The 14,415-nt window shown below is 33.1% G+C and overlaps 1 protein-coding gene across 1 annotated transcript; it reads right to left on the reverse strand.

The window, feature by feature from the left end:
- Positions 1–5,098: 5,098 nt before the first annotated feature.
- Positions 5,099–8,744, reverse strand: LOC130653580 (growth arrest-specific protein 2-like). The gene is made up of 5 exons (XM_057456090.1): positions 8,564–8,744; positions 6,583–7,311; positions 6,418–6,510; positions 6,018–6,120; positions 5,099–5,260 (listed from the first exon to the last, which is right to left on the reverse strand). The coding sequence occupies exons 2-5, from the start codon at positions 7,195–7,197 to the stop codon at positions 5,232–5,234; spliced, it is 840 nt and encodes a 279-aa protein (XP_057312073.1). The 5' UTR covers positions 7,198–7,311; positions 8,564–8,744; the 3' UTR covers positions 5,099–5,231.
- Positions 8,745–14,415: the final 5,671 nt, after the last annotated feature.

The raw sequence follows: 14,415 nt of genomic DNA on the forward strand, positions 1-14,415 counted from the left end.
CACGAAAGAACATGTTTTCTCCTTAATAAACTCTTATAAAAGTGTGATGTTTACCTCCTCCAATCACAAAAAGAGCTCTAATGGAGTGTTAGTTTTCCCAAATTATCGTAAAGGTGTATTAATGTATTATAAGATAGATAGATGTGCATATTTTACATGGCTAGCCTCACAATTATCAAGGGATTATCCTGTCTATTATTTCCAAGAGGGTTCATGGCTTAGATGGAGAGTCCTAGAGTATTTAATGCTCATTTTGAGCTACACAGACCCCCAATTAGGGCCCACGCTCTACTAGACAACTCCCGGCAACATCCAACGACCCACACAGGGTGCAATCTCCTCCCCAATTTCCCTCACATGGCTTGGGTTAACCCAGGGCTATGGTACCATTCACTCGCCCATGTTGAATTGCCGTCAAAGGAATCGAACCCCGGTCTCCTGCACAGAGTACGAGAGCTATAACCACTAATCTACGGCGCCATATTATTTTAGCAAATGTATATTATTTTTGCCTGGTAGGTATAGCTACACTCGAAGAGAGCATTAAATACTCTAGGACTCCCCATCTGGAAACAATAAACAGGGTATACCCCTCCATATTTGTGAGGCTAGCCATGTCAAATATGCACATCTATCATCTATCTATCTCTACACCCTTAAAACACTCCAAATTCAGGGATATTCCAGGTTTTTCAGTTTTCAGGGTCTGCTAGATAGCCTGATTTTAGTAATTTTCCTGACTGTCTTACATTATTTAATTAAATTTCAAATCGACAGAAAATAATGGTAATAGACCCTTTACACATCATCTGATCGATCACGACAATAAAATAATGACAGCTTTCGTTTGCGCATCATCACCAGAAAGACATTGTTAGAACGAGTAGCTATCACTTTCCTATTCTTGAATAGGGCTAGCGTAAAGAAACACTCAATAAGTCAGCATTTATATTTTAGCTCTCAGACAAAGAAAAAAGGTGTTTAGCTATGTTTTCCAATCAAAATCGATCAGCGAAGCGCAGCTTGGTCAGCCATATTTGTGGAAGGTTTTATGTAAAACGCTGAACGGCGGAACGCTGAACAACTTGGAACACCGTAACTCTCTGCTGGAACAATCGGAACAATAGGGATCTGCGTTGGGGACCCCTGCTCTTTCTTTTGTATATTGATGACTTCTCTGTCATCAATTTAAACTACCACCATCTATATGCAGATGATACAATAATTATTTCTTCCCATAAGAACTTGGATACCCTTGTCTCCCAGGTCGAGTTAGAACTTTCGCAAGCCGACCTCTAAGTGAATAATAACACAAGAAGCCCTGCGGCTTAAAGATTTCCGCCATTAGCAATAATCTGAACTTTGAAGAGTGCTGAGTAATATGGGGGAACAAAATCATTGAATATTCTAAAATTTTAAAACTCAATTTTTGATTACTATTGTAACTGTAAATCATAGCTAACTTAACTTACATAAACTTCATTTCTATAATAAGAACAATTTTAAAAGAAAAATAATAAACCTGAAAATTGATGAACAATAAAAACAAAATAAGAACAACGGCAAGACAGAAAATTTATCTATTTTCTCTTTTTTTCTGAAAAACAGCTTGGAAAATATCTTTAAAGGTGGCAGCAATTTTTTTTTTTACATAATCAGTTACGAAAGGTTATTTTCAGACTACATATTCTTATTTTTTTTTCTTTTATGACACACTTGTCACGATTTTATAGCTATAATACATTATCTTTTACCTAAAATATTCAGCCTCAACAATTTCTCTTTAAAAATTCGTTCTGCTGCTAGTCCTACTGAATTACGTGCTTGCAAAATTGTACAGAAAGAAATGACGTAATTATTAACGTTAATAATATCAAAGATAGTGGATTATAAAACGATCTTCATTATGCTACACACTGCACGAGCTTTAACTTTCGATTATAAACTTTAAGATAAAGTAATGTTCATTGGATAATAAAACAATTTGATGCACAGTTAGGATTCTTTTTGGCTTGAAACTCATTTTAGCCTCTTTCTCAGAAAAAAATCTGTCAAAACGAGGTCTATCTCCGAGGTCTGAGATCTATCTCCTCAGGCGATTTTAAAGGTTCCGCCTTTGCTGGCGGAAATCAAAAATGACTATTAATACGGACAACAACACCCAGTTAAAAAAAAGTTAAGAACAAAACTATCAATTATATGGGTATTTCTTTGAAGAAGAGCGAAAAAGTTAAATATCTTGGGGTAACATTTGATCAAAAAATGCAATGGGAAGAGCACATTAATGACATAAATAGAAAAATACTAATTAAATATTTTAAAATTAGAACCATTGCATCCTGTTTAACAGGTCACATAAAAAACCTTTTAATTAATGCAATTGTCGTGCCATATTATAACTACTGCTCCTCGGCATGGGCTTGTGCCAGCAAAGGTAGATGGGCAAAACTAGAAAAACGATTAAAATGTGTCCGTACCTTTCTTGGGAAAGAGAAGGAATATTCAATGAATAATTTACTCATCAAAAACGATGCCATATTAGTTTTTAAAGCCATGAATCACATTGCTCCTGATTACATGCGCTCAAACTTCCTTTTGACAAAAAACTGTCATAATCATCAAACAAGAGGAACTTCAAAAAGCAGGTTCACACTTCCCTTGGTCAACACGCAATTTGGCAAAAAAGTCTTCTCATTCAGAGCTGCAAGTGTGAAATAATCTTTCAGACCAAGTGACATGTGATGGAAGTCTGCTTTCGTTTAAGACTTCCATCTCTAATGTAAAATTTGGCAAATTCTAGTGGAGATCATTTTTTAACTTTTTAATTTTTTTTTCTTTTTCTTTTCAATTTTTACAGATTATGTTACTACGTTTGATTGAGTTGAGGCAGTCTAAGGTTTATCGTTTTTCGTTTCTTTTTTGTTCTAGTGGCCCCCGGTGGAAACAATCCACTAACTATAGGTTTTTGTGATCTTCTGGGCTAGCCATTCTCGATCCCAGAGCTCTTTGAGATAAACTCGAAAGTCGAGGTTTTAATCTCAAAGAGCTCTGGGGACGAGAATTTGGGCTAGCCACTTTAAATATTTATTATTATTATTATTATTATTATTATTATTATTATTATTATTATTATTATTATTATTATTATTATTATTATTATTATTATTATTATTATTATTATTATTATTATTATTATTATTATTATTATTATTATTATTATTATTATTATTATTATTATTATTATTATTATTATTATTTTACCCAGAACTGTTTATGCTCGTGTTTATTTTTCGCCTGTGACTGTTAATATATAAATTTGTTATGGTCAGCCCGGAACACCGTCTTTGATCGCAACGAATAGCGTACATTAAATAATGTCTCCTATCTTCAATGTTAAAATTGGATAAATATAAAAATTTCAAATTTATTTAAAACACAAAAAAACAATTTTATCGCAATCATTTTGGCTTGCCATTGTTAAATGCAAGCTGACGGCGCTTGAGTTTTTTCTCCTTAGCTAATTTTGCGAATATTAAAAAGGAATAAATTAAAAGTTAAAATTAGGTAAGCAAAAAGAACATCAAGAGTTAAAATTTACGTGCACAAATAAAATTCTTTACACGCAACCTCGTCCCCAGGACTATGTGCTTCTCAACAGCGCTGCGCTTTCTGATAGTTCTAGCTACCAAGGTAAAAAGGTGCTGGGGTCGAGCTTGCTTTATACGCGTTTTTTTGCCTTTCAAATTCGAAAACCACGCGATCAAATAATCAATATATATATACTTTACAATTTTTCTGTCGTGGGCAGGCATTAGTACCACACCCAATGTTTAGGCGGATGAGTTATCCTGCCGAGAAATTGCCAGTTTTGCCATGTTTCGGCCTTATATTCTCGTCCTTAGAAATTCTGCATCAGTCTGACGGAAGACGTTAACTGTGGCACCTTGAGTTTGGATGGTTCCTCTTACGGAGTTTTTTGCTTGAATTTTCAGAGATTCTATCGTACTTACTGATTACAATTAATAACTTGTTTCAACAGAATTAATGTGGACGATTTTAAAACGACAAAATGTAAAAAAATGGTCAAATTGCGTACGTACACAATTATGAAACCCTTCCCTCCCTCTTGTACGCACCTGGACGCTGCTTTTAATGCTTCACTGCGCTTCTGGTAAGGGCTTGACGATATTCAAATATTATATTACTAGAAAAAAAAAGAATTAACTGATTTTTTTGTCCGAATTTCTTGCCCTTTGTGTTATTTTGAAGACACAAATATTCGCATACTTTAGAATAGCTTCGTAGCAAACCGATAAAGTGGTATAAAGAAAACATTAAAATATTTGAGAAATATGTTTATAAACATGACAAAGTACAATCAATAAAACGCGTTCATAAAAATAATTTATACCTTAATGTGAAATTCACCTAAAATGTATTTACACTTATCAATAAAGTAACGAAAACAAAAACTGAAAAAGTTCATTAGTGCTTTATTCGCAGAACATTCCTCAAGAAAAACTTTCTAAAACTCTGATCATCCGGGTTTTTTTATGTTTTTCATTCAGACTTTGATAAATATATGATTACCAAATTTTGACTTGTCAGTTTTCTCGCATAAGGTGCAGAGTAGAGAATTCTAACAAAGACTATACAGTCAACCCCCCAGAGATCTGCTGCAGACGTGAAATGACAACTTTATGTCCTAAACAGGTAGAATTCATGATTTACTTATTTATCACAGAGCAGGATTGTTTTGAACAAACGCCATTTTTAAACAAAAACTACTATTTTTGTTTTTAGGTTACTTTAAAAGAAACGTCTAAAATGAAATGTTTTGTATTTACATTATGTATATGAACACTCAGGTACGTGGGTAGAAAAATTGCTTCAAGGAAGATTGAAGGATGATATAGTGTCTATAGTAAAGACTGATTGTGTTAAAATAAAGAAAAGGAATATTTTTTATCCTTATTTTTAAATCCTACGGGCCTGCTTACATGCCAGCAATAAATTTAACCATGTTGTGTATGTAAGAGCTTACCAAGCGATGTGAAGAAACTGTTTGACTTAATAAGATGCCAGACCATCTGGCATCTTATTAAGTCAAACCGTCAGTCCGTCGAACCGAAGTTTGACTGTAATGAACTTTTACAAAGAAAAAATCATATACGTGCCGCGATATACGCCGACACATCTCCGGCGGGCTGTGGAATATATTCGTGCTGAAGTTAATTTCCTCTATATGTGGCTGGTGTAGCTAAAAAAAACACACGAGTCAATGAGTAAAAGTCAACACTTTTCAACGCTTAGAAAAATACATAAAAATTAGTTATAGCGTTTAGCTTGAATTCATTCATAGTTGAAGCATAATTTTATGTATCTTTATAAAAAATTAAACAAGTTTAAAAAATTGAAATATTTATTAGTTATGCATCTTTATTTTTACACATACATACGTTTTTTTTATAAGAACACTTCAATTTCAGTCGAGGCTGTATTTGTTTATTGTTGAACAATTTAAGCCTCAAATATTCTTATATTCTTATTTGTGTTTCTCAAAAAATAGGGAAATATTTTGTCGAATATAAGAATGATAATGATTGAAAAAATAGAGGATGTTGGCGTTATGTTATTGTAAATGTAAATACTATTAAATAGAAAGAAAAATTTCCTTGAAAAAATATTATTTCTTAGTAATTGCAAACTTGCATTATCTTGTCTTTATAGTCAATGTGGAAATTCCGGATGAGCACGGTTTTTAATATTTTTTTAAATCTTGGCAAGATCTCAGCCTCGATTTTATTAGGAAAAAAACTGTAGATTTAAGTTTAGCGTTACTTGAAAATTCTTATTACCATTTCAGTTTATTAGTTTACAACCGATTCTACAATTATATGAAAAAAATAATCAGCATTCGAAGAACCTAGAACTAAAAAATGAGATGAAGATAGTAAAAAAAAAATAATTTGTCAATAAGATATTTTCGCTTCTGATTATACGGAGCTGTCACTTACATGTTAAGATTTTACCGATTTTTTGAGGATTGTGCCGACTTAAGAAATGTTCTAACTCGTCCCAGCCTCCTCCAACACGCACCATGACATGATTGCGCAAAATCTAAAAATAACACAAATTCTGACAGTTAAATACTTGACACACTGGATGGAATTTGGTCTTGTGAGTATACATTTTAAGACCTACTCATAAAAGTCTAATAGACGTTTTTTAGACATCTTTATTTACAAAAATTTAAGCCTTGTGTTTTGCAATACTTTTCTTTGTTCGGGACAGTAAAAAAGTGGCAAACATTTTCCTTTGTGAAAGTTGGTGCACACAAAAATTTATGCTCGATAAAAGGCTTGAAATTCTTCAAACTTTCGAATTTACAGTATTATTTGTAACAACTGAACTTACTCTGACAAAAACAGTTGCTTTGCCATTGACAATATACTTGCCATCTTTAACCTTCTCAAGAAGCACATTCTGTTTTTTCGCAGATGCTTGAACCTTTAAATAACGAATATGACAACTAATATGGTTCATGGTTATTAACTGACAGCTAGAGTATTCCTGATTTACCTTAGAATCTAAATCTACGACATTATTTTCTTTCTTCTTACGCATCGTCACGTTTTTTCGTCCATCCACCTCCTCCTGTTCGATTTCTTTTTCTAACTTTATAAGAGATGGAATAGGGTCAATTTCATACGCATATCCAATTCTTGCTAACTCTAACAAAGTCAACACTACATTTTTTAACTGCTTATGCAGTACCAGTCCTTCAGATTCAAACAATGTTGAATCTTGTATGCCAATACTTCTGCACCATTTAAGAAAGTTAGCTGCATTTTCTCTAGCGAAAAAAGATTCCTTCTTTGCACTGTGGTGACACTGATACTCAAGGCCAGGCAACGCTTTCAACTTCGTCTTCACACCACGCGACAACAACTTTATTTTACCAGACACATATTCTTCAGAGTGTTTTTGTATTTTCTCAGCCAATTTGAATAAAAGTATCCCGTTATCTAATACATCTAGAAAATCGTCTGGAGTAATCTTCTTACTCATGTACTTAGTTAACCAGTCTGCTACATCTTCTAACAATGGAACTATGCTTTGCTCGTTTCTTTCTGTTATTTTTGCAGTTATTTCATCTATTTTATCAGTATTATTATTTTCACACATCTCTGACATATCATAAAAATTAAATGACTAAATCAGTACATATATATATTCTTTGCGTTTCTTTTTTTTTTCCACATGCAGATGATTTAAAATGATTATTTATCTTTTCATTTTTTTTTCATCCTAAACATAATAAGATAATAAAACTTAAAAAACTTTTTATCTTACAATAACATTTAGACACTAATATCTAATGTATTTTAAAAAGACAAAAAGGAAAAGATGATAAAGAAAAAACTAAATAGTAGACATTATACAAGAAAAGAAACCATCATACATGGTTGTTGCCACACTTTATATAGAGTTGATTTTAGGAGATTTAAAGAGATTTTAAAGGTAATGTACCCATGTAACATTTTCATGCATTTTAAAAGGAAAAACATCAGATAGGTTTGAAAAACTAAAATTGAGGAGATTGAAGGAAAAAGTTGTTAAAAAATCTAGAGGCATGACAAGGCATGGCAACCCTAAAAAAATAAAAAAAATGATAAACCTTTAGCTTAATCAAAAATAAATTAAAAAAGAAAAAAGAATTAAAAACATTTGCTAAATGTATAAGACATGGAATTGATAAAAAAGTAGACTTCTATCACAAGGTCACTTGGTTAGGAAGATTATTCCACATTTTTGCAGCTCTAAACGGAAAGTGTGAATCTTTTTTATAACATGAGTGGCAACCCTGAAGCAGCCAGGCTGCTTCAGAAATTTTGAAGATAAAATACGAATTATTGAGGTTTTCTGTTACAAAATACAGGTTGCAAATACAAGAATCTCCTTGGAATAGATGTACTAGTTGCATGGCGAAATAGCAATATATGCAAAATATGCACAATCAACAAAAATCAACAAGAATTTTCCATTGGCCAAGAATTTACAACAGAATTCAACTATTATTCACGTTTGCAAGATGGAAAAAAAATGCTTCAAAATGTAGTCATAACATATAAAACGCTGATTGTAAAATCAAAATGATTTAACCTTAATTTGGAGATTTTAGGAGGAAATAAAGAGAATGATCAAGCCTTTACTTTTTGAAAGGATAGTCTTGTTATTTTGACATCTTGCATTAGTAGTTATGTACAATTTATTTCTACACACTAAATTGCTTGTTGTAAAGCAAACAATCTCTTATTTCTTGTCACATTAGTATGTTGATTTTTGACAAAATACAAAGTCCGAGACAATATGGTATGGTATGAAAATTTTTATAGGATGAAGAAATTATTCTAGCGTTTTAATTCATATGTAGCTGGCAAATTTTTGTTTTGTTACATATCAAATTTACCTAAAACGCAAAAAGTGTTCACAGACAAAAGAAAGAGGAGGAACGTTTCTATTAAGAAGAGAAATAGATCAGACTTTAGAATAACCTTACCTTACTACTAAAGAAAACAGGTGTCTTTGTGGATCAACTATACTTGGCTACATTTTCCTTATAAATTTTTAACGTGGATTTTCTTTATTCCTCTCTCGTCGTTATTTGTTTTTTTTGTTGTTGTTTATTCATATTTTTCCCGCCGGGAGTTGCACACAGTACTATTCGTTCCACTACTTTTTAGAATATCTTTAATTTTAACTCGGTATGAAGGACAACCAAGTAAACCTAACCAAAGATGGTAGCATCATATGTGTGAAAGGCAGACATTTCTCCAATCCAACCTTGTAGTGGCTTGTGAACACAAGGGTTGCGGAGCGGATACAGGCCCCCTCTGTTCGCAAGCGAAAAATTATACTCAAGGGCGCAATCAAGAAGAATAAATTTTGTTTTAGTTTACAGATCTTTAGGGTTTCTTTATTAAAAAAAGAATAGAGGTTATGCTGTTCCGTACCAGTTATAAAAATCGTGAATCTCAAACGCATATGCTTTTCAGCAAGTGGAAACGGCATCACCGCAAAGAAAAATTTATAAAAAACATTGCAAACAGAATTGCTAAGCTTTTCCTACAAATTGCTTCTTTCCGTTTTCTGTGTTTTTGATTCATTAAGAATTTGAGTAATTAATTTTTGAACTATTAGTCTGGGGCGCTTATTTGAACTGAACGATTATTTGGCCACTGAGTGCTTCTTTTAAAGTTTGGAGAATAACATTCTAATATACAGAGCTTTAATATAAGCATCGAAAAACTCTTTTTTATTATATCAACAAGCATCATGCCCGAACCGCAATGTAGCGTCTTGTAATTTGATAAATTAAACATTCGAACGTTACAACATAACGGATAAACATCGTTGAGTTTGATTTCGTTGTATGTTTTCATTAGATATGTCCAACAACATCAAAATACCCTGTACGCGTTTCCGTTGACAGTTATTAATGAATAACAATAAAAAAAGATGCATGGGCTGCATAAACTATCTTGCATGTCACATCACTGCAACAATATATATTTTAAATATTATAACAGGTCATTTCACAAAACCTAAAAATTGATTTACAGCCGATCCTGGCGTGAGGGATGTAATACATGGCTATGATACTTACTGACTTTTTATATTTATCTATTAGGCACCTGCACCTGAAGTTTTTAGGTCCCATATCTCTGAGAGCCCTGGTCATAGCTCGAAACTACCGCCTAAAAATTCTCTTAGAACTTGAAATTCACAACACAACTTTATTTTGTTTTTCTGTGCTTGCGGGACGTAAAGTGGGGATATACAGTCGACTCTCTCTAATTCGAACCTCCGTAATTCGATACTCTCTTTAATTCGGTCAAATTCAAAGTCACCGTCAAACTTTCCCAAAGAAACTCTCATAAATGAACCTATAATACGACACTCTTAATTCGATAAACTCTCTAATCCGATTTCTTGAGTGTAAAGCTCTAACCACAGTTTCAAGGCATATTTCGAATTTTTATTCATTCGAATGTTTTAAAATTGTATTTTGAAGGCAAATTTTGTAAAAACAAAGGCATTGGAAGTCAAGAAAATGGCTGCTGTACCGAAAAAACGAGTACACAAAGAAGTGAGTTTAGAGTTAAAATACAAATCCTTGCTGGAACTTGACAAGGAAAAACCAACAAAGAAATTTCATTGTTGTTTAAAGTTCCACAAAACACTGTGTCCACTTGAAAAAAAAACAAATGTTAAATTGTTGAAGGGATTCCTATATAAAAAATAATACTTTATTTTTATGTTACGAGAATAAAAAGTTGTTTATCAAGTTATTCAAGATTTTAAATATTCAAAATCCGGGATCTTATGATGTCATAAGAAAGTTTTGAAAAATGCTGACATCAATTCTACTTATAATTAAAAAAAATTGAACCATTCCTAAACTACAAAACTTTACACATGCCAAAACATTATCTAGAGCATAAGGCCAAACTACTTAAAAGTTTTCATATTATGTAAGTTTGCAAGATATTTCAAATATTAAGTTATGTTTACTACCTTATTATTTATAAAAAAAATATACGTGTACCTCACCCTACCTTTATCACAAAAAGACCTATGAAACCCTATTAACAGGATGAAAAAAGACTAAAATTATTGAAAACAAAATATGACGTCGTCGGGTATTTGATGCCTTTTCACGACAACCTCATTCAGATGTCTTCATATATATTCTATGTCTAAAAAAAGAGGGCGGTAAAAACCAAGGGAAGTTTTAAAAGCTAAAAAAAGTATATGAAAGGGCTTTTATCAGGACAAGTATACTAGTAGGGCTGAATTCTAGTTTAGCAAGAAAACTTGCGCTTCTGTGTCCGCTTATTCACAGAGAACTTAAGAGTTGTTACGCCAAAAAGGTCGGTCATTAAAAGTATTCAATGGACATTTGTGCCTGATCATAGTGCTTCGTTGTGCCTGGCGAAAAGAACAAAATTCAGTAAAAAAATTAGAAAAAAATCAGATAAAAAATAACAGGAAAAGAATTAGAAAAGAAAATGCGGAAAAAGAAATTCAAAAAAAAGTGATAAAAAATAAAACAGAGAGAAAACAAGAGAAAGAAAGCAGAAAAAATGATAAAGGTAGGATGGGGTAAGGAAAGAATTAAAATTTTTGCATTTCTGTAGCATGCAATTGAAGCATTTCTTGAACTTCCTTAATCACAACCACAACTCTCAGTTTCTTTTTAGAAAGCTCTCTTGGGAATATTTTACAAATAAAATTGTTATGCAAAATCTTTGTAATGCCATCAAACTTATTGTGAACAGTGGTAAAACCCTTTGTTTGCTGCTTGCATTTGGCGTACCACTCATGTTGTTCGGCAATTTTTCTCTTCAGATCTTTTAACTCATCTTGCTCATATGCATTGAGTACTTCCAATTCTTTAATTTTGCATTCCATATTGAAAACACGGCGGTTCAATCCATCTTTATCCTTAATTAAAACATCGCGTTCGCCTTTCACCTTATCCAGTAATTCTTCAATTTTCACTCTTTTTCCCTTTTCTGTCTGTCATTTTGCAATAGTTTCTGCAGCCATCTTTGACACAGGTTTGAATGCTTCATCAATCATGCAAGGTAATGCTTTTGTTATTTCGCTCAATTGATCGAATGTGGCATCACATTCCTTGTTCTAGCCTTTAATGATCTCTTCTAAATGATTGGTCTTCTCCAGATGCTTCTTACTTGCCTCTTCACTTTCCTGGCGAAGTTTCTGTTCGTTTTGAAAAGCTTGAGATAAAATTGTAAGCTTCTCTACACAAGTTTCGTTTATTTCCTGAAAGGTAAAAGTAAATATATCTTAACAAATTGCACTCAGATCCAAGGAACTCTTTTCTTGATCATTTTGGCATCTGCTGCATTTTGTTATATGAATTATACAACCTCATAAAAGGATGACACAATGTTATAAAAATATGGTTTAAATTTCTTCACCTTTTTTTACAGTCTCCATGTCACTACTGTTGATTTCCATCGCAGAAGTAGTATCACTTCCGTCGCTGTGTATGCGCAAAGTATGTGACACATTATTTGACCTCAAATTTGTTTTTAATATCATGACGAAATCAGTTTTAAAATGGCTACCATGTACAAAAAAAGCTTGTACAAGAAAAGCAAAAAAGGGTAAGATTAATTAAAAACGTTGAATAAACTTTTCTAGCTTTCCAACCTGTCAAATGGGACTGCGAGATTCCGCAAAAATATATGGCAGAGTTCCATTTTTATTTTTATTTTGACTAATGGACTATTACAGAATCACGTATTAGGTTTTCTTGTCATTATTTGAGCACCACTTTACTTGTCATTATTTGAGCACCACTTTAGTTCTTACTGGTACTGCCATCAATTAGCTACGGCTCGGAAAAGAAAACAAAACAGATATTTAAGATTGGATTAAAGGATAGATGTAAGGAAATATAAAGGTAAGGAAAATAAGAAAATGACGTTATTTAGATCTGATTTGCTGGATAGATAGTTACTTAAATTCATATATCTCCTTGGCAACACCTTAGTAAACAGTGGGTAACCAACATACACGTACTAATTAATTAAGCCTAGTTTACATTTGCGACCCAAGCGCAAACGCAAGCAACATACGCTTGTACAATGGTAGTTTTAAAAATCTGAGGGTAAACGCAAGACGCTTACACTAAACTCTGTAAACATAAACAAACGTGATGCCATGTTAAAACATTCTTCCATTATTAGTATTAACATTAATGGTATCTATTAAAGAAATAAGACATTCTTGTTGGGGTTTCAATGTTCATGAGAAAGAAAGAACTATAGAATCATATGACACTTATAGTAAATAAGGCATGTTTTACACTTCATAAAATATTGCATGTCTATTCATTTTAAGATATGGTGTATCGTTTAAGACTATTTTGGGTGAAGCGAAATCAGTGACCGGTGAAATGACGGTGTTGTGGGTAGAAACAACTTTATCAACACTCTTTTCCCGCTGTCCGCTAAGGAATATTTTCAATGCCAACGAATTCGGTTGTTTTACCAGTGCTTGCCGGACAAAACATACAATTTTAAAAAAGAAGATAAGTGTGTTTGTGGCAAGCACAGCGTAAAGGTCAATTAACTGAAACGGCAGGAGGTAATGCTTGCGGTGAAATATTGCAAATGCTTGTTATCAGCAGCTTTAAAGGTCTTTAAAAACTTTTAATGCCACTACCGTGCTAAAAAAAACTGGATAATCCCAAACTGTTTGAAGAATGGGTAAAGGAACTCGATTGCAAGTTTGGTGCCAACGGGAAAAAAATTGATTTGGTTATCAATAACTGCCCTGCTGAGGTAGCAGGTTTGTAATGGGTGAAGCTAATCTTCCTTTCTTCCAACACCACTTCAATCACGCAACCGATGGATCAATGTGTTATTCGATCCCATTGTTCTCTCGCCGTGAAAAAGCAGATCTTAAATTTGGAGAAGAGCGATGAGATTCCTAATTTTTCAATTCTAACTGCTGTGACAATGCTGTGAATAGTGCATGCGATTCTGTTCGAACTTTGACGAACTGTTTTAAAAAAGCAGGAACATCAAGCAAAACTGTGGAAAGGAAAGCGAAATGATGAAGATGAACCGTTTTACATATGACTAAATGAAGTCCTAAATGAAGTCAGAGCTTAGGAAGGTTGGGTAATATCTGCCTTTCCGATAATTCAAGTTGTCTTGTAAACAAAAGAAGTGGTAAGCATGAAAGGTTTGCATAAAAACACTTTCGTTTCTTATTGATCCGCCTGCGGCGAGATAGATCAGTGCAAGAAGCAGTCCCTTCGAGACGACGAGCTTGTTTTGATCTAATAATATAAGATTAAGAAAATATTTGCCACAGCAAAATAGCCTCATTTCAGCAAAACAGAAAGACTTAGCAATACTGCAAATTAAGAAAGCATGCATGCCAATTTGAAAATAGGAAGATTGGATAAACAACTAGCTGGCTATTAAAAGCTCTACTTTTTCGCATAGGTCGTCCTTTGTTTCAGTCTCGGAGAAACATTTGGATTTCATGGTTCCAGATGCTATAAAAAGTGCCATTAATTCTTATATTTGACAAAATACTTTTTCCATTGCTGTGTTAATTCAATATGAATTTATGGCACCAATCTATCTGTGATAGCAAGTCAATGTAGTCCAGGAGAATTTTTCAAGGAGTGAAATGTTGCTTTTACCTATGGTAGGGCTTTGTAAAGCACGAGCCTCCCATTGAAATTGGGAGAGTTGGTATGCCTTAGAATACTAGCTAAGCCAAAAGCAAAAAAGGCATAATGTTCAAACCCCATAATTTGCATTCTCGAATTTTAGAGTTTTCTCCCTATATTCTTGAGAA

The sequence above is a fragment of the Hydractinia symbiolongicarpus genome, chromosome 8 (assembly GCF_029227915.1).
Source record: "Hydractinia symbiolongicarpus strain clone_291-10 chromosome 8, HSymV2.1, whole genome shotgun sequence".
Classification (NCBI taxonomy): domain Eukaryota; kingdom Metazoa; phylum Cnidaria; class Hydrozoa; order Anthoathecata; family Hydractiniidae; genus Hydractinia; species Hydractinia symbiolongicarpus.